The 24,572-nt window shown below is 39.6% G+C and overlaps 2 protein-coding genes across 3 annotated transcripts in view; both read left to right on the forward strand.

The window, feature by feature from the left end:
• On the forward strand, positions 1–7,029 carry nln (neurolysin (metallopeptidase M3 family)). Its single transcript, XM_056404073.1, has 13 exons — positions 1–181; positions 652–902; positions 1,509–1,657; positions 2,114–2,218; positions 2,538–2,640; positions 2,735–2,895; positions 3,743–3,878; positions 4,367–4,733; positions 4,849–5,050; positions 5,142–5,328; positions 5,464–5,592; positions 5,704–5,840; positions 5,938–7,029. The coding sequence occupies exons 1-13, from the start codon at positions 141–143 to the stop codon at positions 6,088–6,090; spliced, it is 2,121 nt and encodes a 706-aa protein (XP_056260048.1). The 5' UTR covers positions 1–140; the 3' UTR covers positions 6,091–7,029.
• A 95-nt stretch (positions 7,030–7,124) lies between these two features.
• Positions 7,125–24,572, forward strand: part of erbin (erbb2 interacting protein) — a 51,907-nt gene continuing 34,459 nt past the window's right edge. For both annotated transcript variants that reach the window (XM_056404071.1, XM_056404072.1), the window contains exons 1-2: positions 7,125–7,865; positions 17,204–17,278. The gene's annotated coding sequence lies outside the window, so the exon portion shown is untranslated. The remainder of the gene's footprint in view (positions 7,866–17,203; positions 17,279–24,572) is intronic.

The following is a 24,572-nucleotide window of genomic DNA, read 5'->3' on the forward strand; positions in this document are numbered from 1 at the left end:
GCAGCATTTTCCTCCTGGGAGGGAAAGAGAGAGAGAGAGAGACTACTGCTGCCTGTTTGGGACTGAGCTACGGGACAGTAAGAGAAGGAAAGTGTTTGTTTTATTGCACGGGGAGGAAATAAAAGCATGAAACCGGTGGCATGTGCGCGTTAAGAGTCGCAGTCACCCGCACGCTCTGCAGGTACGCTCCAGTAAAACAGCTGCTGTGCTTAGTGTGTTTATTTAACACCTGTGTGACACATGGGAGTTGCATTCATCTTCTTATTAATTCGTAATTGCTGTGTATTTTATTTATACGTGCACTATTAATCATAAAAAAGGATATTAAAATGATATGAGAAAATATCTGAGCTGTTTGTAGGTTTTGGCTGTGAGTTGTCATAGCTATCCTACAAATTATTCCGCGCTTTTATGATCTAAGCTTTGAAACGCTTCCGCTGCCAAGCCATGAAACCCTACACTGAGTGGACACTGGGAAAAGGTCACCGCTTAGCATGGGGAAAAATTCAGAGCACGTTTCAAGTGTGACCTTGAAGAATTTATTGCCTTGTATTAGTGCCACCTGTTATTTTCAGTCCTTGAGTTCTTCAGAGGAAATATAACACCATTTTATTTAGATTTTAATTAACTGTCTTTTCTTTTCTGTTACAGCGTGTCTAAACCTGTGTTGAGAATGACCATCCATAACGGCTCTGTGGTTTCTGCCAGAGACTGCTCTCAGGCTGGAAACAAGAGAAACACACTGAGATGGGACCTGTCTCCAGAGGAGATCCGGACCATGACTGACAGCGTGATTAACAGAGTAAAGAAGGTCTATGATGACATTGGATCTTTAAACATAGTTAACGTTTCTGTTGAAAACACCCTGAAAGCCTTGGCTAATGCCAAACTGGATTATGCATGTAAGTTTTTTTTAAAAGTTAAAGTCTGGTGATATTGTGTATTTTTCTTGTTGTCATCAAATCCAAGTGTTTACGGTGCCGTAAACACTTTTTGGAGCAACAAATGTGTGTTCATCCACAGCTGAAAATAGTCCCCAGCAAATGTACTATTTACTCCCGAGAGAAGTTTGCTTAAAACTACAGAGTCTGTGTGTGTGTGTGTCATCATGGCCACACATGGTGACACCTACTGTAGCAGGAATCACACAACTCACAAAGCTTTACAGGTGCGTGGATGAGATCAAAATGAAATTTCGAAGACGGCCATCGCAGCTGGTGTGATCCCATCACAAGATGGTGTCTAGTTCAGAAAGGAAACTTTATATTTCTGATGTGGTTTTTAAAGATTTTTGTCTCCTGTTGGAACGCCACAGAGAACAGAAGGGAAATCAGAAACTGCTGATCGACAGACTCATTTGTAGATTTGTTGACAAGAAAAATTTATACAAACACCAGCTTTACTTTTTAAAAAATGTATCACGCTGTTCTTCCTTATATTAATTTGCTATGTTGTATGAATCACAATAACGTTCACTGTGTCCCTCTGTGTTTATTGTGTTCCCTTAGCATCGCGCCATGTTCTTGATTTCCCCCAGTACGTTTGTCCTTCTAAGGAGGTTCGGTCCGCGAGCACAGACGCTGACAAAAAACTGTCTGAGTTCGATGTGGAGATAAGTATGAGGGAGGACGTGTTCGAGCGAATTACTGCCTTGCAGGTACGCCTTGTGTCACATCCACCTGAATAAACACTTCACTCACAACGTTTAATCAGGCCACTTGTCCACAAAGACAATAAATGAGGTGTGACAGTAATCCTAACCCTTAAAAATATATGGATTTGAAGCTACTTAAATCTAATGTGTGAAGATTTGATGGAATTATCACAGTAGCTATGCTGATGATAGATTATTTTCACCTTTTATGTCAGCCAAAGGGCAAAATATGATATATGTGCAAAGACTGGCGTGTTTAATGTTAAGATTCATTTGACCCATCACTGGTTTTTATTTAGCCTTGCAAAGAAACTTAATCTGATCTAATCAGCGGTGGCCAATGCCATATTTTATTTCCATGCAGGGCTGCCTGGCTGACATTGATAGGTGAATAAATTTAGCTCTTAATTTTGCCTATATGAAGATGTGTGTTTGTTTTATGTGATTGTGCTTTGACAGAAAAATCTCCAAGAAAACCTTTCACCTGAAGAAAAGAGATTCTTAGACAGGCTTGTAACGTTAGGCAAGCGGAGGGGGCTGCACCTGTCTAAAGATATACAAGAGGTAATGCAATATATGAGCTGCCTTAAAAACTGCTTGACCATATAGACTATTGCAGGTATATCACAAATAAAGATATACATGTATTCTAGATACAAGATGAATAAACATTTCTGTTTTATATTGGAAAAAAAAATGTTTTAGTGTAGGGTCAATATGTGTGCTTAATTTGAATTTAATGGTCTACTGTTCATTTGTGCATTATAAGACAAATCATTTGTTTGTATTTGGATTATAAATTCTGCTTATTATATCACATCCTGAAAATCAAATGTAATTTTCCTGACTTGATTTTCTTACTGTGCTTCTTTTCTCTCTCAAGGAAATAAAAAGAACCTCTAAGCTCATTAGTGAACTCTCCATAGAGTTTAACAAGAATCTAAATGAGGACAATACGTTTCATGTATTTTCTGAGCATGAATTGGGTAAGCTTATAAAAACAGAGTGTGATGGACTGTCTGGTGTTATGGGTGTGCAATGACTATTTTTTCACTCATGCCGTTCTCCTCTTCTGTTAAGCTGGGCTAGCTCATAGTTATCTGAATGGCCTGGAGAGGGCGGCAAACGGGCGATATAAGGTGACACTTGAATATCCCCACTACTACCCCCTGATGAAGAGGTGTCACAATCCCGAGACCAGGAGGAAGATGGAAACAGCTTTTCACAGCAGGTGTAAAGAGGTAACTAGAGTCGGAGACTGAATCTGTGGAACCTTCACTTTCCCCAACCACAGCAAGTCCTCTCTCTGTTCTGCTCGACGGTTGAGGCCTTTGCACCTGCAGCACTGTCTAAGTGCTTAAAGTTGTTACCCTCAAGATTTTAACAAACATTATTATTTCATTTTCTTTCAGCGGTAACCATTTGAATTGTTTACATTCAGTAATTACCTCTCTGTGTGGTATTTTATGTTATAGTCTGGGCTGGGTTCAAATGAACAACCTATGCAGGAGGAGCAACAGGGAAATAGATGCATGTGTGTATCCAGTCATACAGCTGCTTTATCCCAGTGAGCCTCCTGTCCACTGCTCCTGTAGTTGTATCAGACCCGTATTCAATTACTTCAAACTAGGGCTAAAAGATATGCAAAAAAACAAAACAAAACAAAACAAAACATATTGCAATTATTTTTGGCAGATATTGTGATTGTGATGAGTCGCAATTTCAGTTGGAATGGTCATTTTTAATTTCATTGTCAGTGAAAAAAAGATTTTAAAAAAAGATGATGTGATTTTTTTTTTTTTTTTTTTTGGGTCTTGTACAAAACAAGCATGTTCCTTTATGACATGTCATGTCCTTTATGGTCTGTTGTGACACATTTTACATACATTTATTTTTAAAAATTGCAGCCCCTGTAATTTGGATATTGCGGTTTTCATAATATTTCTATTAATTGTTGTTTAATACAAGATGGCTTTTATTGTGACGCTGTCAAAGGACTTAAATCTTAAGGGTTATTACTTCATTGAGCTGAATTAGATATTTTGTGAAAACGCACCCATTGTATACATCTGCCTTTCTTTTTCCCAGGTAAACACAGAGATCCTCGAACAGTTGGTATCTCTGAGGGCAAAAGTCGCAGACTTACTTGGTTACAGCAGCCATGCGAACTACGTGCTGGAAATCAACATGGCCAAGAATGCAAGCAATGTGTCGGACTTTCTAGGTATAACAAGCCTTGACATCCGAGGCACGTGCGCTCGCATGCAAACATTCTGCGTTATTTAAGGTTGAAGCCTTACGCCATCTGACCCCGGCTTTGCAGTAGAAAAATAAACTTTACTGGGCAGATGGATGGGAGAGCAGATAGAGACTCAGCTAGAAGAGAGAAATGTGACACTCATGCCTGTTGCATGTCTTGTAGTGCGTGTTGCACCACATGCCTCTTGCATGTGGCGTAACACGGTCATTTATGGCTCGTGAAAGCAAGCGCCACAGGTCACGTTTTAGAAAGTGAAAGCAGTGAAATGTGTGGGGTCAATTTCTTATTATAGTGCAAAAGTGAAAGGGTCTATAGTAAAACTTCTACATAGAAGGAACATAATTGATCTGTGGTATGTGAGAACTGAGCAAGACTTTGTGTGACATGTTGAAATGATGAAAAAACACACTACAGATAACAAACTCAGTGTCCTTCCTTTTCCTGCTGTACAGATACTTTCTATGAAACGCTGAAGCCCGTTGGAATCAAGGAGAGGAAATACATTCTTGCACTAAAAAAGAGGGAGTGCCTGATGAAGGGATACCAGTTTGATGGGCAGATCAACGCCTGGGATTTGCCCTACTACATGAACCAAGTGGAGCAGTGCAAGTTCGCTGTGAACAAGGACAAACTGATCGAGTATTTCCCGCTTGAAGTGGTGACGGCAGGATTGTTTGGTATTTACCAGGAGCTGCTGGGCCTCACGTTCACCGAGGTGGAACACGCTCACGTGTGGCATGAAAATGTCAAGCTTTATTCGGTCCACGACGCCGACACAGGGGAGGAGATCGGCCAGTTCTACTTGGACTTACATCCAAGGTAGAGACAAGGAATCATCCTCATTCCCTTCCGTTCATAAAAATGTATATTAAAAAAAGGATTTGTTTATGTTAATGTTGATGTGTGACACTGCACAAACCTTATTCTCCACCAGGGAGGGAAAGTACGGCCATGCAGCCTGTTTTGGGCTCCAGCCTGGCTGCAGAGGAGCTGATGGAAAACGCAGGCTCCCAGTGGCGGCGATGGTGGCCAACTTTACCAAACCCAGAAAAGGCATGCCGTCTCTCCTCCAGCACCATGAAGTGGAGACTTACTTCCATGAGTTTGGTCATGTGATGCACGAGCTCTGCTCCAAGGTAGGCCACCGTGTATGTGCAATCAGCAGCTCCATTACAGTATTTTAATTAGAAGGAGGGAGCCTGAACTTTTCCCGTCCGTGTGTGTCAGACCACTTTTTCAGAGTTCAGTGGAACCCTGGTGGAGACGGACTTTGTGGAGGTGCCCTCGCAGATGCTTGAGAACTGGGTTTGGGAGAAGGAGCCTCTGAGAAGAATGTCTGGCCACTACAAGGACGGCAGCCCGATCCCAGACATCCTGCTCGACAAACTGATCGCTTCCAGAGTAGCCAACACCGGTCAGACACTTGGATTTTCACAAAATAAAACCCATCAAACTCTTAAACATCGTTGCACAAAATCAAGTCTTTGTGGATGTGTTGATTTTCTCAGCATGCGAACACACTCACGATGATGATGTTTATCCCCCTCAGGTCTGATGAACCTGCGTCAGGTGGTCCTCAGTAAAGTTGACCAGTCACTACACAGCAGCTCTGACGCAGATACGGCGGAGGTGTTTGCGAAACACTGCCAGGACATCCTGGGTGTTCCTGCTACACCAGGTCAGTTGTAACATTATTATCAGTAGCACAGGAAGGTGAATGTGACTATTTAGCATCTACAGAGAGAAATATATGCATGAAGATTTCTGTTGTCTATTGTGTTCTCTACAGGCACCAATATGACGGCCAGTTTCAGCCACCTGGCCGGAGGATACGATGGTCAGTACTATAGCTATCTGTGGAGCGAAGTCTACTCCATGGACATTTTTTTCAGTCGTTTTAAGAAGGAAGGCATTATGAATCCAAAGGTTGGTCTGATAGATTACCTTTTACGCATTTGATTGTAATTATTCATCTCATTTCTGTGGAAAATGTCTTGATCGGCCCATCTGCGCCTTAACACAGGTTGGAAAAGAGTACAGAAGCGTGATTCTGGAAGCTGGCGGCTCTGAGGATGGGATAGACATGCTGGAAACCTTCCTCGGACGTGCACCGTGCCAGGATGCTTTCTTTCAATGCAAGGGACTGATTAAATCACAGGAAATACAAACGGTTTAATTCAATATAGCTTCTAAGAGTCATTTTGTCAAAGCAGCTGGATGCGGGTCCATGTCAGTAGGAAAATGGCTTTACATTAAGAACGTTATTACAGTGTTCAGGGTTTTTGTACTACACGTTCCAATGTGAGGATTTGCTGCTTTTCTCAGTTGTATAATTATTGTAAACTAACTGTATGGACTGTTCTGAACTGTTGATGGGACATTTAAATATGTAACCTTGGACTCTTGGGAGTTGTAACAGCTTTTTCCATTATTTTCTGACATTGCATTGACCAATGAATAAATTATTAATTTATGAACCAAAGCAATAATGAATAAATTAATCAATAATGAAAATAATTGCCCCAGTCCTATTTTGCAACCCCGAATGTTGATGTAGACAACATGTCCAATTTACAAGTTTCATTTGTTGCACACCAAGTAAAAGCTGGAAAAAAAAAAAAAAATATATATATATATATATATACACACATACATACATGTATACAGTATAGGATGCTTTCAACTGTATTCAGACTAACTGAATGCTGACATGATGTATGGGTCTCTTAGCTCAAAAGGCATGAGGCTCATGTAATGAAATACCTCTGAGATATCTCCAGATCTCTCCTTTGGGGGAAAAAAAGGATTTGGGAAAACATGTTTTGCAATAAGGGAGTTTTCATATTTTGAGGACTTCCATATTTGAAATTCTCCCTGCAAGATAAAAAGTTAAATGTACACCAGGGGGCGCTCCAGTATCGCAAAGGCCAGTTTCTTAGTTTAACATGTTTAAGAAAAATGAATTTAATGATTGATGTAACTATAATTTCTTTATTTAAATAGAATGAAACCCTCTTTGTTGTACTTCTACCTCCATACATGATCAAATGTTGCAAAGTGCGCTAACATCTTTATGGATACATGTAGATGGGTTAAATAAAATGTATTATCTTTTTGTCTGGTTTACATATTCATCGTCGTATGCGGTCCGCAAAACCTAACCTGGATGTAATCGGAAAAGCAAGTAAAAAAAAAAAAAAAAAAAGAGTCAAGCCGGTGGATTGAGGGAGATAAGGGGGATTCACTAAAAGTGTCTGGGTGAGATAGTGAAAGCATCATCACACTGGGGCTCGGTGTAGCTGGAAAGGCGACTTCTGGTGGACAGCCTACCCCTACATGTAGGCGCAGAGGTCGCGGAGAAGAAACCCACCGCTTCACGTCCTGCTAACAGCCTGAATGTAGCTCAACTCGACTCAACCAAAGCTGCATTTATTGCAAATGATCAAGCGAAAGGAAATTATGAGTGAAAACATCTGGGTGCGGCACACTTTAAAGGAAAAGGCTTCGCTCTGTCGGAGGTCGTACGCAATTTTGCCTTTTGTATTTCCTTGCTGAATGTCGTGTGGACATTTTGGATTTTTTTTTTTTAATACTCCGTGTCATTAAATCTTACCAAGTAAGGACCATTTTGCTCTTGTATTCGTCTTCGGTTGGTTTCTTTGAGTAACACATGGAAGGTAGATACTTCCAAGTCTGAAAACAAGCGGGGACGACAACGTTAAACAACTTGAGGACGGCTCGCCGAGGAGACTGTGTACTGGGCCAGTTTCGAGTTGCTCTTTAAGTGGGCAACATTAGCTAGCTGCTAACACTAGCAAAAAAAAAAAAAATCCTACTGAACTACCGTCAGGAAGCTAATGCCCACTTCTTGAAATATTTTTTTGATAGTAGCACCTCGCCCGTAACCTGGACATCAACATCACATGAGACACTGACTCTACATTAACTTAGGTAAGTCTCTTTGTTTGTGCAAGTTACTGCTTCTGTCTGTGGGGCCCCATACAGCATGCTAACAGTGCTGCTAGCTGCCGAGCGAACCGTTGAGGTCCCATTCTGATGCTGTCTTGACTCTTAAAATGATTCAGTCAGTTTTAACAGTGAAATTATGACATTACAGCCTCACACAGACGCTGCTGGTTTAGTAATGGTTGTGACTTTATTCGTGTTGTGACAAAATAGTGGGTTTTATTTGACGATAACTGGACGTTTGAGCAGCTGTCTGTGTTTTCGGTAGGTTTCACATCAACAGCTGTACACGGCTACATGTTAGTGTTGCTCGGTTGGCTCTTGTCTGTCTGAAATCGCCAGAACATCCAAATATATCGCAGTCTAATACATTTAAACGTATAAATTGATAACCTGGATACATTCCTTTTGCCGTTTCCAATGTGATTTAACGTAACAGCTGCAGTGCAACAGCAGCAGCAGTCGCATCTTTTGTTGCGGAGCGGAGCACCTTCACCAGCGCCTCGACGGACGAGGGATTAGTCCGGTGCACACTCAACATATCGGCGTTTTCATTTTCTCACCACTTCACTAATCAGATTACTATACCCCACTTAACTCCCAACGTAATTTAATCCTGTTAAGATGAGAGATAGATGCAGTGCTAATCTCTATGTTTGATTTTTAGGAATTTTTTAACAGGTCCAACCATGCCTTAGTCTTTCCACTTGTGTTTTTTTTTTTTTTTTATTATTATTATTATTGTCAGTCACCTCTGTGGGAAATGCTGTCAAGAGAAGCAGTACAGAGAAATCTCAGGAAACCATGACGCAAACAGCGTTCAAGTGAAAACAGCAGCAGGTCGTCAGGTAGTTTTTTTTCTTTTTTTTTGAGAGAGAGAGCCACCTGAATTACATACGTGAATGCTTTGTGGGTTTAACACACCAATGACAGCATGAAATTATGCATGGAGTGCAGATCTTGTCCATCTCAACTGAATAGCTGCTAATCTTTAAACTCAATCAATTCAGACTGTAAACTGAGTTGGACATATTTATGAGTCTGTGTAGATTACCTGACATTAAAAAAAAAAAAAAAAAAAAAAAAAACCCACACAAACATGACCTATCTGAGCTAACCCTGACAGGATGCACCCCTCTCAAAGAGAGAATAATCTGTCCTGTGATCAGGTAGTTATACAGTAGCCAGGTGAATGTCCTCCAGCCTGCTTGTTGAAACACAGACACAGGCTTCTGCTGCCTCAAAACTCAAACCTTGAATTTGATGGCTGGCATTGTCATGTAGTAAAACAAATGCAGTATCTGATTAGCCTTCAAAGGCCATCCTTGCTGTAAAAATAATCATGTTAACAAATACAAGGACCTGTCAGCTGCCACTTGTCTTTGTTGCAGGTCCATAACCTAAGAGCTGGTAGCCAGCTGTTTGTTGATCATTAGCCAGGGATTCATGATAATACTGATGGTGGTATGCATTATCTAACATTTCAGTGTCTACAGTCTCTTCAAACTACATGCACACACAGTTGTGTTGTTCTTGTGCCCGCCTTTATACATTGCAGTTTTTGTTCATTCATCTATTTAAATACATATTTTGTTATGTAAGGCTGATCTTCAATATATACACTACACAAATCGCAGCACAGCACAGGGTCTTACTACAGTGGTATGTTTCTACTGAGGTGTTGAAATCCTGTGTTGGTGACCATTAGATTTAATTTATCAAATTCCACGTAAGATCATTTACAACAGACCTTATCTAGCAATAAAGATAAGGTTTGCTCTAACAAAGGCCCTCTACTGTACTGGTGTTTTCTCACACTGTGGTGCCAAAGTAGTGCTGGTACAGATACACTGTCCTGGCAGTTTGTTGTGCCACTTGAGGACAGAAAAAAAGCAAAGACTTGACAATAGCCTTTGACAAACGCAGCAAAGCCGTGTTTCCTTATCTTCGTTTTACAACAAAAAATGTTACTCTTGCTGCTTAATGGTTAACCCAAGGTCCATAATACTTCCATTGTGAATTTTTCTCATATCTCCATAATCATACTTTGGGTTGGACAAATAAAACTTCTGAAGGATTAGGCCTAGGTCATCCAGGTTAAAACCTGTATTTCTTTTAAACAGCCACAAAGTGTTTTGTTCAGCAATTCTAAACTCACCCTGGTTTTGCTTGGTGGTAATACATTTAAAAGCCTAATGAAATGACGTCTTTACTGCTTGAAGGTGATGTAATTCCTGTTGAAACAGGATACAGTGAGTGATCATCCTGAACTGTAAATTCAGTCGAGGGGAGAGAAGAGCATCAGAAGGGTGGGATTTTATTAAATTTTTTTTATTGCTTGGCCCGGTGTTTGTGTTGAACAAATGCCTAACACAGTTCTTTGAGCATGTGTATTGTTTGTCGCTGTAAGTGTATTTGTTTAATGACAGTTTAGGAAAGCTTTTTTTTCCCTTTTTTTTCTCCATTTTATTCTTTAATATTCCAACTTGTGTAACCACACAACTTCAGCATCTATCTATCAATCTAACCGCGAACAGATCTATCTACTGTTGTGGTGAATAGGAAAGGAAAATATGCCAGTGCAACATGTCAACAATAAAACACATGATTAATGATAAAATACTCATGTGACGCTGACAAATTGCAGCTGATGATGTGTTACAAACAAACCTGTGAGGAAAAAATGGTCAATTTAGGATATTATATTTATATATATATTTTATGCATACATTTTTTTCTAATATATTTATATATATATATATATATATTATATATATATATATATATATAATATATTTATATATATATATATATATATATATATATATATATTTTTTTTTTTTTTTTTTTTTCTAATATATAGTAGCTGGCAGGTTTTTGTTTCACAGTTTGGTGGAAAATCTCCCGCATGTCATGTTTTCAGCCAAAGCAAAATTCAATAGATTCAAACTGTCTTTTCAATAGGCTACTACAAGATGGTCCTCTCATCTTCATCAGCGTTTTATGACGATAGAATCTATTTAGTTGGTGCACTTAAATGGATTTGCTCCATTTAAGGTTCTTTTGTTTGTTAATTACTTATTTTGTTTTTTGTTCTTTTTAAAGGGCAGAGTAACATCTGGCAAGTTGTGTTAGTTGTTGTCATGTAAGCAGCAGGTGCACGCAGAGCAAGGAGTTGCCTGTCTTTCGGTTAATGGGCTAGCTTCAGAGAGCTTTTGTTGTTAATAACCCCAGTAGAGTGAAACAATTGGTCCATTATTCAATTTACTGTTTTTTTTACTTGTGTGGTAATAAACTGGTACACAAATATCCTTCAGTTCTGGACTTTTGCCTGGCAAAACCAAGTAATTTGAAGACGTTGGGCTTTAGAAAACAGTGATAAGCATTTTTCACCATTTTCTGATATTTTATAGACCAAATTGATGAACAAAGAACAGTCCACAGATTAATCGGTGCTGAAAATAGTTGTAAATTGCAATTCTAGACCTTTGGAACTTTTTCTTTCTGGATTTTCTTCAAATTAGGATAATAAAGGGCACCAACACTAAGTGTAAACTCTCCCAATGCTAGAGAAATTTAAGTATTTATTCACCAATTCATATTGAAATGTATCAATGCATTTTGTTTTATATAAACTCCACACCACTATAAATAAATTGGTCATATAAACCTCAGATGTCTTTTTAAGTAAGCTCTATTTTAATGTATCTTATCGGGTGATGTTAGTTGGAAGTCCACCCAAGTAATTCATTTCAAGTCCCCCAAGTCTACAGTTTAATGGTACTTCACATATGTGATCACCTGAGTGGGGATGCTAAATTTCATTTGGAGCATCCTGGGCCTACTGTGGTAAATGTTGCTGGCATTTTTCTCATCCATGTAGTCAGACATTTTTTTTGCTTTTGAAGTCGCTGAGTTGAAGACAGACCCCACCCCCACCATATCTGGTGTATGTCACATCTATTCCAGTTAGGTTACAACAGAGAAAGAGGGTAAACATGAAGTTGACATTTCCAGCCAACTTCTGCTACAGTGTTCTGCTCTACACACAGTTTCGGTGTTTGAACTGGTGCGACATCTTTGTTGAAGCTATTAGTAAAATTTGTGCATGTGCTCAGACTGGTTTGGGTAGTAGTTTGTCTGTGTAGCGTTTGTCCATGAGCCTTTGAGCCTTCCCACGGCTTTTCCATGAGCTCTCTGCAGAGGCAGATGATGGGACGAAGTATTTGGCTGCAGAGAAGTGTTTGTCCTGTTCCTTGAATCAGTTTAAGTTATGCAGCAGAATCCAAAACAATGGATGATTTGAACGCAGGCGTTGACAGCAGTTTTGACGTTGCAAGTGTGGTCATATGACAAAGCAACGTCACAGGATGAGTCAGCCACCTTAGGAATGCCATTTGTTGTGTGAAGAACTGGGATGATTGAGATCGCTCTGTGCAGGTATTTTATTTTTCATCTTTTCGTGATAAAGTGTTAACAAGCTCCCGCAAAGATTTTAGGAATGTGCACGTGCCTCCTGAAGATTTTAAGGATTAATTAGCTAACGTTAAATGTGAGTTCTCTGTGTCACAATACTGGCACATGCTTCATAAGGTTAGATCGCCATGGTAACTGAAGCAGCAAAGGCTAAGAGGATCTGGAGCAGGCTATATTCAGACTTGGGATGTCCCGTGCTGATATTTATAATTTATGGCAATGTTTCAGTCCCACTGACTTATGCAGGCAGTTTAAAAAGCACTGACACACTTCTTTGAACCACATATGACTGCTCTTGAAGACACACACTTGTTATGAGTGTTCTTGAACATATGTCAAGTGCTTTTTTTTTTTTTTCTAATGTTATCAATTAAGAAAACAAATTTCTACTCCTTGATTGTAATTGATTTTAGAATGAATTTTGTCACCACCTTTGCCGTAGGTGATTTTGATTTATCGCAGCAACATTTTAAGAACTACTTTGTTTGTCATGACGATAAATCAGTTTGAAATGATGCCTATGTTTATAGATTTTTTTATTTTCCTGGTCTGATGCCTGCTGGCTATTAAAGCTGACTTAATAAATGGCTGTCAATATATATTTATGACCTTGGAAATCAATATTGAATGAATAGTACCATGAAGTCCATTTTATACAGTAGATGGATGGTTCATAACCAGTTTTGTGAGTGTGTGTTTTGACTCAAAAGAGTAAATTTGTATAACATTTGACCAGCTGGTTTATCAGTTTTAACATATACATCGGTGTATTCAGGTTCTCCCTAATGATTTCTATGCTTGTGTGACCCAGTTAGAAGAACATCTGTCTCTGCCTTCAGTGTTGCTGCCGCAGATATGGTCATCAAGCCAAATCCTTTTTCAGTTTGGTGTCTAAACGAAACACCACACAGGAGCATGTGTGAAAACACAACATTTCTGAAGAAGAACTGATGTAATGGAATAATTGTGAAACGATTTTGTTTATCGAAATGCAAAGAGGAAAGAAAACAGTTCTTAGAAGTAAAGCCCATAAGAAGTGATCTGTTGTAATATCGCCCACAGATAAGCTGTCTATGTACTGTGTGACCTAACTGATTTTAAATGCAGGAGGCTGGGCAAGGCATTGTCTTCAGCCTGTCTACATATGATAAGAGGGCCTGAGCATTGGGATGGGCACAGAATCAAACAATACTTCAGCACAGTGTTGCATTTCATATAACTATATGATATGTTGTATAATGTCCAAAAGTCATGCTGAAGAACAGTATAATATCCTGGGTGAGTGCGGTCAACCGCTGGAAGGCATAAGGAGATGAAACCTGAAGGAATGGCATCAGAAATGGGCTGTTAGCAGGCACATGTTTACAGAATGGTAGAAACATGTATAAATGTGTTTGAAAAGACAGGGTTAACAAAAAACGTTGATAACCAGTGTCATGAGACAAGTTACCCAAGACTGATTTCCCGGTTGTCTGGGTTGGGGGGACGCAACAACATCCCTCTGAACACTCTCAGATCCTGTCCAGGCCCAATTCCCTCTATTCATATTAACCTGGGTTGTGTGTACATTCAGTTAAGAGGGATTGCAGCTCAAGTCTGGTTTCACACATATGTCTCAAGCAACCACTTGTGATCAGATATTTTTTCCCTGCTCATGATGCAAATTACGGCTTACATCACCAGTTCCTATGAGTGAGGCCGGTCCTCAAAGACAAAACTTGTGGTTTCTTGTTGGTACCTTTAGGGTTGCACGGTACACCGGTACCAGTATAGTACCGCGATACTAGAGTTTTGAAAACGGTACTATACCAGCATTTAAAAACAAACGGTACTTTTATTTCATTTTATTGAATGCAAATGAATTGGTAAATTGGGGCCTGTCTCTTTAAGCACAGCGAGGCCAGCGAGTGTGACGTATGACTCGCATGTTTAGACTGAGGAGGAGAGAGAAACGACAAGTCGCGTCTTAGACAGACGGAGCGGGTTGAAGAAAATACAGTAGATAGAGATGGCAGCTGCAGAAAATTCCGTACTTGTGGTCAAAATGGGGACCCGAAGTTCGGTGTGGAAATATTTCAGGTTCAACCCGAACGATAAAGGCGAGCCACTGAACCCAGAAGCACCGCAGTGCAAGCGGTGCTACAAAGTGTGTCTCGCAAAAGCAGGCAACACTTCAAACCTGTCGAAACATTTAAAGGACAACCATGCGGACTTGTTCCGAGACTTCAGTCAAGAACGACAGGTGATAATGTTGTTCACCTGTTCACTGCACTGTAATGTCAATGAAAGAAGTACAAAGCCCCTCCCAGCCCAGTAGTAAACCTACAGTAGCCGGCATACAGAGAGCTAAAACATGTCCATGGTTAATAAATACATTAAAAAATATATTTTTAAAAATTAAATGACATTCTTTAAATATTTAAATAACCCATTAAGGCAATACATAATATAATGAAATATTTTTTACAAAAAGTATCGAAAAGTATCGAAAAGTATCGAAATACATATTGGTATCGGTATCGAAACAGAAATTTGGTATCGTGACAACCCTAGGTACCTTCACAAATTCACGCATTACACTGGCACCAAAAGAAAATGTATATCTACTAAGATTGATATGGTCGTCCAGTGCAGTAAATGATGCATTTAACCACATACATATACGTGGACACGTGTTTTACTGACTTCCCCAAATGTTGCTTAGACAATTGCACCCACATTGTGTTTTTGGTGGAATCAGTCAGTTTGTAAAAAGGATCACCCGGCATGAACAGCCCCCCCTGAGCTAAGACTGGTGGTTTGATTAAAATGAAATAAAATCTGGTTTGTGTACACAGGCGGAGTGGTGGGTGGGTTTGGGACCACAGAGAAGCTCCATGTTTGGCTTTCCATGCCACAGCACTGACTGCTTTCATATTAGGCTAGCTTTCTGTTTACCACCTGCGCCAAAGGACTTACAAGTCTTAGCTGTTCCCACCTTGATTTGCAATGGGCACACCTTCAGCTGCAGTGAGGCAGTTAGCCTTTGTGTTTGCTCACAGTGTCACATTTGACAGCACTCTGAGACCAGGCCAAATTTGATTTAGTTTTCAGTGTTCTGAAGAGTCTATTAGCAAAAGAACATACTGGCCAGGAACAGGGAACAGAGAAACTGGTATTACTCATACTCAATTAACCCAGTAATGAAAAATAATGTAATTATTACCATAGCAAACAAAACAAATAAGCAGCTGTGTTACTTGGCTCCATCTGTGTGATTGACTGCAGAAGAGCAGAAATAAGCCCTTCCCTTTCCTGAGTTTAATGAGAAATGTCAGTTACATTTGTATCATACTACTGGGTAATTTTATAACTAGTGTCTCGGTAAGGGAATCCAGAACATACATATGTATGAGGAAGTCTTTAAATTGCCTTTCAGAGCTTGAAGCACCACTAATCCCCTTTTTAACCTTTTTATTTTTTATCAAAATTAACACGTTCAGAATAGAGTATCAAGGGATTTGTTTAAGGAAACGGCTATGTACATGTAAATCTTCTTGTGCACAGGACAGACGACTTCCTCGTTATAGAAGGAGCTCATGTAAATACAGTACAGGTGATTTCCTTCAACCGGCTACTTTTGGTTTCACAGCATTGCTGCAGTGGCGATGGGGCTGTCTGCAAAGGAGAAGAGTGCTGTTGGTGTAGCTGCAATGGCCCCCTTCCCCCACCACGAACACCCCCGGTTTGAAAATTGACGCTTCTCTTGCTTTATTCCAGTGTGTGACGGAGAGGAACTTTTGTTTGGCAAGATTCAGTATTCCAAATAGATGTGATGAGGATAAAGGCACCTGAGAGGAAGTGGAGCAGAAACTAATGAGTGTCAGTGCAGTCCAGTGTGATTGCAGCTGATTGGGAGACTCTATGAATAAGTCAAAATTTCTCTTTTCTTTCCCCTCCTGTCTTTTGCTGCTTCTCTCTCTCTCTCTCTCTCTTTCTCCCTCCCTCTCTCTCTCTTTTTCCCTCTCTCTCTGTCCCTCTCTCCCTCCCTCTCCTTCTTTGCTGCTCTGAAGCTCTATTGTGCTCAATGAGGTTAGCGGAGGGATGATGCTATCTTTTAGCTGCCTCAGTTTGTCTCAGATCAGCTGGCAGGGCTAATCCTTTTCCAGACTTGCACGGACAATACTGTTGTGTTGTGCTTTGACCTGAGAGGCCAGATCATGTCACATTTCAAGGCAGAGTCTTGTTCAGGTTCTTGGTTTTAGACAAGCTGTAACTTATGTTGTTCTAATCGCTTTAGCAGCACAGTCTCCTTCGGTCTGGTCATGATCTCACTCGGATTCTTGTCAAATTGTTAATTTACCATATGTTATCAGTTTTTGAAGGCATACAGGGAAAATTACTGAGAGTTTGACATGCTGAAAATGTCTTGCTATCTGCGAGTCCTCGGGCAGGACTAACTTGTCATGTAGGAGGAGCTTTTCTATTTCAGTATATCCTAAACTTAATAAATTCCACCTCCATTCTGTAGTTCACTGAAATATCTGCTGACAAAACAAGTTTTTATTTTTGTCAAACATACTGAACAGTAGCTTCCCAACGTTGAAAAGCCAACCCCTAACAAGCATAACTTAACATGATGATAGAGGAAGAAGTTCCTTTGACCTGAATTTGACTGCACATTAACATGCATCATCGAACGTAGACCTTACTAAAGATAATCTAATCTCGTTACTCAGTTAAGATTTTGGCAGTAAGCTATCAGAGGAATTTATACTTTTCAAATTAGGCTCAACCAGTTGGAGACTTGTTGGTTTTTTTACTTATGCGTATGTTGTATTTTATCTTTGTTTTTTGTTTTTTATTAGATAAGCAAATTGTTGCTGTTGGATCTGTCATCTGCCATCCACTGGGATCCAGGCGCTTGAGTCCTAAATGACAAGGTATGTAAGGCGGTCCATTCATTTCCTGTAATTTCCTACTGCTAGAATTCAGTTCTTTATTTATTTGCTGCTGTGACTCTACCGTGCACGTTACACAGCCATTGATTTGTGATGTTATAGTGCTGTATTTACTAGTGACACATCAAACACATCAGCAACAGGCTGAATTTATTGTGGGGCTTGTTTTTTTTGTTGTTCTTTTTATTTAGATTTAAATTTAAAGCAAACATGTCTGTATGAACAGTTTTGCCCTCATGGAAGTGATGTATTTGTGTCAAACATTAGCCCAGCTCCTAACAAGAAACAACAAGAGTGCCCCACCCTGTTCTCCTGGAGGCCAAGAGACATGATACACCTGCCAAACTAGCTCTGTGCGCAACCAGCATCCTATTTCATCTTTAAAAAAAAAAAAAAAAAAAAAAAAAAAAAGAAAAGGTCAGGAATTAGCCACCCCTTAGACATAGCTCAGCCCACTTTCAAAATATTGCATGACCACAGTTCACAGCAGGAGACATGCCTCTGACATTTGTGACAGTTATCCAATATGGCAGCTGTGATACTTGAAGCAGCAAAGATCAACATATGCACCCAACATAATGCGAAATTGGCAGCATGGTAGTTAAAGCTGACTTTGAGATGCTGTTGTTATTGTGCCTTGTGTTGGTACAGATGCTGTCAATGCAAAAGCTCGTTCCGCAGCTGCTTCCCAGTTAAACCCCGCCACTGAATGGAATTAATAAATGGTTTTAATGTGACACTAATCCACAAGACAGAGTGATGGGCCGTCAAGAACTGTGAGGTTGTTGATCATGATCATATGGAGCATTTGTTCGTACAAATCGGTGGTTAAAAACATCCTTGGCTCACAGACTGCCTGAAGGCCCCAATTTTGGGTGAAAAGGACAAACTTGCCAAAAAGTGCCTTCAGGCCGCTGAATATTCTGTCATGTTGTCCACGCCAACTGAGAAAAAAAACAAAAACAAAACTTAATTTCAAACCCTCCAGGCTGCAAAGCTCCCGCTGAGCCGTGAATATGATGATTAAAAAAAAAAAAGTTAATAAACACCCAATGAAGACCTGAATATTTAATTTTCCCATTTTGGGCTGTGTGTTCAAAACAGAGACAATAGATAACACATTTCCAGACGTCTAGACAGTCTTCTCCTTAAACCATAAAGTCAGTTTGTCTATAGAGGACTCTATAGATGCGTATGTCTTGCAACCTGAATAGTGAAGACAACAAAACCGAATGACAGGAGGCACATCATGTTTAACCCACTGCTACTTGAGGCAGCTTTGTTTCTGGGCTTTGCTGGCAGGAACAGGTTCGCCTTTCAAAGCTGAAGGATTTTGCTTTTGTCTGTGCAGCGTTTCCACATGTACGTGTTTGACTACTCGGCTTTTTGCCGTAACTCGTTGCCACTTTGTCTGCATAACTTTCTCACCGCTGCAGGCTGTGCATCGATCGACATTTAATACCTGGATCTAAGCCAAGGTCAACACACAAGTTTATAATTTCCACCACTGATATATATTTTTTGTCCACAATAGGGATTTCTTTTTTCCCTTTTCATAAATCAACACCAAATTACACGAGGCAGAAAATCATTGCTGCACTGCTACATGATGATTATAGGGTTACAGTATGTGAGCACACTTTCAGCACTGTGATCAATGAATGCCAGTTAAACAGCTGTTATAGACCATTCATTCACATTAGCAGGGGCTAACAATGTCTTTCATTGTATGTGAATCATATGAATGACACGATATGTTTCATTCTCCGGAGATGACGGTCTATTGTTTGTCATACTTGCTTTTAACTACTAGTAAACACACCTACAGCCTCGTCTGTCAAGGCCAGTCCTAGTGACCTTTCAGCCATGGCGGCTGTTTGTCGTATTACTTGGAATATCTGTCCAGTTTTTTCTGTGACATATTATCTTTTCATTCGCAGAAATAAACGTAAAATCTCTTCTTTATTTCAATATGCTCCCAGAGAAGGGATATTTTAGTGTCATCTCTAACCTTGCATCAAATTTGAGGGACGGCATTCACGTTGTACACAGATTATTTTCATGCTTAGGTTCACTAATAGAGTAGTTAAAGAATTTTGATTGGTATAACGACTGTATCTAGTCATGCACAGTATAGATTGAATTAACTATCCTTATGCATGTGATCTAATATCATACAGGAACATATAATTGACTTTTCCATGCCAACAGTTTAGCTGATAGTGGTTCCGATGCAGTTTTTGCCATCGTTAGACACACAGTCAGGTACAGTCCATTGTCTTCATAAATGATTTGAAAAATAAGCCAGGCTGCTGCTTCAGGGTTCGATGCAGATGGAGATTACAATAGTGAAGGTAAAATGGAGCAAGATGAAGTAATTACAGTTCATTTTCTTCATCTGGAAACACGAGAGGGAAAATTAATTACTCCTGTATGAGGAAATTCAAATACTGTTAATTACACTAGTTCACACACTGTTTCCCTTTAATGCAGAGGACATGGTTCGATGTGTTTTAACATAAGTGTGGAAAAAAAAAAAAGGCTGGAGTTTTCTTGTTGCTTTGCTCAGTACATCCCTATTTATTTATAGATGAATATCATGGATTATTTTAGAATGGATGCAGTAATATTCAGTATTTTACAAACCAAATATCTATGCAAATTCTCATTTTATGAGTAAAATAATATTTAAAATAATAATCTTTGACTTTTTTTTAGTACAACCCCTATTTAAAATGATGACTTGGAACTAATTACAATGCTTCCTGGATATCTAAGGGCTGTAGTTTTCCTATTCAGAGAGTTTATACAGTATACAGTGACCCATCTTTACGGACAATTTTTCATTGTTAACAGTTTTAAAACCAAAGTTAATGAGCTGACTTTATGACTTTAACAAGGCACTTGGGGAATGTTATCCATTTCCATATTCTCCAGTAGGCAAACAAGGGAAATGCGGCAGTTGTCTGCATGGATACGTAGCTCTGACCTGAATGTGTCTGACCTGGTTATTGAGACTTGGCAAAGTGGATCTCGCTTCCTCAGTCTTTCTAGCTCACGTTGACAAACAGACAAGCAACTGTGTCTGATACTAGTTCCTGTACAGCTCTTCACTGGAGAAGTGTTGTCTTTCAAACATGGACATCACTCAGAGAGGTTTTAGGAACTTCTCTTACTGTCCTGTGAGACGATGTCCATTCATTATTGATGTTACAGTAAATACATTGGAGAAGACATTCATGATGTTCATTTAATTAACTGCCATGCAAAGCAAAAGCAAAATATTTACTGTAACTGTGGTTAGACTTTGTTTTAGTATTGCTATTCGTGTCCGGCTTGTTCATTTACTATCACTTCCTGTGCTTTTTCCACTTTTGGCCATCTGTGGGAGTAGCCTAGATCATGAGCCGATAGCCCTCCAGGTCCCTTTTGAGCTCTGTGAGTTGGAAACAAGACAAGCAACATTGGTCTGTAGCACTTGAACTCACTGTTTATTCATATCAGCATACTTAGTTCACTGTAAACACCAATCATTCTTCTCCTCTTGTCCCTCATGGTTCAAAATAAACTGTTACAGTGAATAAGGTAGCTGTGTATATTCTGAGTGTCACATGTAGCTGATTTTGGAGTAGAATGAATGAGGTTCTTGACTGAGCACAGTGAAACCTAACGCTTTATGTTTCCTGCTATTTTTGTAGCTGTCACATGCCGCACATCTGCAAAATGACATTTAAAATAATCCAATTTAGATTAAAAAGACATTTGCATTAAAAGATATAGCCTGTCTCACAGCTTTGCATTCCTGGCTCTCTATAATGTTTCATATAATATCCATAACATCAGTGGTGTCAGTATGTGAGTGTTGTAGCTGCGGGGTTTATGCAGGATTTGGACGGTCTTTCCTCATCCCAAGAGGGGGTGAAATATTCAAGATTGGAGGCAGTTTTCTCACCAAACTGAAGACTGGGTTTTTTTTCCTTCTTGCTGTTCTTATGAATTTTTTGTTGTAACAGCGGGATTTTGTTTATTTGTGCCATATCATAGTTTAGTCCGTCGCTATACTATGCACGAGGAAGACATTCTGTTGTTTTTAAAGGTTGTAAGGAGGTGTTACTGGCAGGTGCTGCATCCCCAGTGGGTTATAATCAGTGCCAGGATATTGATCGTTTGGCTGCTTAGGAGCACCAGAAATTTTCATTGGATCAGTTCAGCTAACTAATATTAATGCATTGTTATGATGATTGATTTAACAATATGTTATGATAGAAATCAAATGCCCTCTTATAAGAAGTCATATATTTATGCACAGCTTGCCCAGCCAGCAATGCCGTTGTGAGGAACCTGAGCACGATGAAATAGACTCTGCTCCATCACCACTATAGTGAGTGACTGCAACATTGTTAATAAGAGCTAATGTCTTCGATCAGGTCTCCTCTGTGCAGAAATGAATCCCAGGGGTCCATATTTAACTTGATCTCATATTTAATTAACAACTTACCGGTAGAAGGGATTTTACTATTTATAACCAGCAGGACTCTCTCGTTCTTCGCCCTGGTTGGGTCTTAATTAGGAGGAAAAAGCTCTCCCAAAAAGCCAGACCATTTTGAATGGCTTCTGACCTTAGTGTACTGATTTTATGTACAATAAAATGTATAATTTAAATCACCATCTAGCAATGCTCCTGTCTTTTTTAATACTTCAATTAGGTTGTGCTTGAAGCAAGCTTTCTTTATAACAAATCCATTTTCCAAACTTTCAGACTAAAGAGAGTGAAAGGGGGAAGTTAAGGAGTTGAATTCAGGAGCTGAATTAGTTAAAATGAAAACTTGGCCAGTTTAGATGATGCAACTTTTATGCAAACAGTTATGCAAACCACAAACCCTGCTGACCTAGCAGTAGACCTGTCCATCATGTTGCAGCTCTTTGCTTATCACAATTTGTTTTGAAAATAGATGGCTTTTCTGTGTGTCTGTGGCACTCTATGGAAATAGACATCAAACTACAAGAGGGGAAAGGAGGAGCAAAAGGGTGTGTGTGTTGTGTGCGTGCGTGTGTGTGTGTGTGTGTGTGCGTCTGTGTGTGTGTGTGTGGTGAGAGGAAAAAAGGGAAAGATGATGAGCAGAGAGCTTTGCTAGAGGAAGGCAACCAACTCGCGCTAGATAATTCCGCCAGTTCATTCGATAAGGCAGCTCTGCTCTCTCTCAAGCATAGACGTCTTCCAGCTAATACCTGCTAGCTTGTGTCAATAAACAAGGCTTTTCTGACGACAAAAGTTTCTTCGTTTTCACATGGAATACCAAGCAGGTGAAATTATTCATTAAGTCCTATCTGACATATGTTTCACTACGCTGCACATATTTAATGGGCTTCCTCACAAAGTATTTGAATCATAACCATTACCTGTCACAGAGTTTTAAAAGAAACTTTCCTCCTTAGTTTTCTTATTTCATTAGACTGGCCCACCTCCACAGTTCAGACACCAACGGGAAGCTCTCATCTGAAAAAATCTTGCTCTCTAGGCTCAGAATGGAACAATTTTTTTTCTTTACCTTTTTTTTCTCTCGCATTGACTGAAATTGAGAGTCGAAATCGAGTGACGGCTGCGGTGAGCTTGTCTCACAGGATACCCTGTTGTTGCGCATCTCAGCAGAATTGTCATCAGTCTACACGTAGCCAGGAAGTGGGTTGCTTTCAGAGGCACAACAACAAGGTAGCTTCAGAAAAACTCATAAAAGGCTGTGGTTGTAGTTCTGATAATGAAACTCAGTGAGGAGCATTATTATCCAAGCTGGTTCAGTTCATCTGTCTGTACTATTCATAGGAAAGAAAAGACTTTGTAATGTATTGACTCACCAGCTCCTAGGTTTCAAATACATGCAGATTTGATTATGTATTGTGGCTGGTGGTCATTAGATATTTTGTGCATCACATAATTGTTTTCACTGTGATTCATTTGTATTGTTGGCAGGAAATCATGAGAGATTGATAGTAATTTATCATGTGATCAACACCAAGTGTTACAAGTAATAAAATCAGTGTGGTTGACAGGTAATTAGTCATGTCTCCCTTGTGCCACAGTCACATACGTAAATGTAGGTTCTGTAATCGTTTCCATACAGTAGATATATAATCTTCCCGATGAATGGAGAGACGATGCTTCTCCTTACGTTTCCATGTGTCTGTTATCGTTGGTAAGCTGATGGATCACAGCTTGATTTGCTTCATTTACTGAGTTGGCCATGAGAACAGCCCTCAACAGATATTGTTGAGTGAAGGAAAGCGATGGAGTGAATTACAAATACAGGCGTTGGGAAGGCATTCTAAAATTCCACTGGGAAAATGGAAGCTGTTGTCTCCATTTGTCCCAGTAAAATAATCCCTTTCATTCATTCATAACTAAGCTGTTCTACATCTGATCGCTGTCATTCTTACTGGTCCATTCAGTCATGAACTCATGACTGCAGGACAACAATTCAGAAAAATCAATGAGCAGAGACGCCGATAGCAAAGCAAGCTAATCTTTGCGTGCGTAAAATGATTCCAATACATTAAATCACTTAAATTCATTAATCAAGTAATCGTGCCAGCATTAGCTCGGTTATACAGTGCCAACATGTATAACATGCTTATTAATCACCTTGTTGCACGGGGGAGAGGACACAGCCTTTAGAGATGGACGGTCTAATTCAGAGTCTTTGTCGTTCTCTGGGGGATCCATGACATCTCTATAACCTCACAGTTCTGAGGGCCTGAACAAATGGAGTGAAAATAAGACTGCATTCATTTGCCTCAGGCCCATCCGTGTCTAAAGAAATAACGTGGGAATTATTCATTAGCGTAATTATGATAGTCATCTCAAAGGGAATTGAAATGAAGACACTCTGGATTCAGTGTATTTGAAATCCTCTGCACCGTGTGAAGAAAGTAAGAAATATTAAAAAATGTGTCCCATTACAGCTGAAGTTGATTTACATCAGATGTGATAACAGGGCCGGGCCACTTGGCAAAAAATATTATATAAAAAAAAAAAAAAAGTCCATATTGACTGATAATAATAATTATTGACATATGTTCATGCAAGGAAACACATTTAATATGTATGTTAGTGTGTTATGATGATCACCACTGAATGTAAACATGGTTTGTTTACAAGAAAACTCCACAGTTTACCTTTTTCAATTTGAATGTCATTGGGGTGTATCCAGTTCAGGATTAAATCCTTCATGAATCAGGTTAGTTGTGGTTCTAAACAGCTATTTATTTTGAAAAAAAAAAA

This window comes from Seriola aureovittata, chromosome 18, assembly GCF_021018895.1.
Source record: "Seriola aureovittata isolate HTS-2021-v1 ecotype China chromosome 18, ASM2101889v1, whole genome shotgun sequence".
In the NCBI taxonomy this organism is placed as follows: domain Eukaryota; kingdom Metazoa; phylum Chordata; class Actinopteri; order Carangiformes; family Carangidae; genus Seriola; species Seriola aureovittata.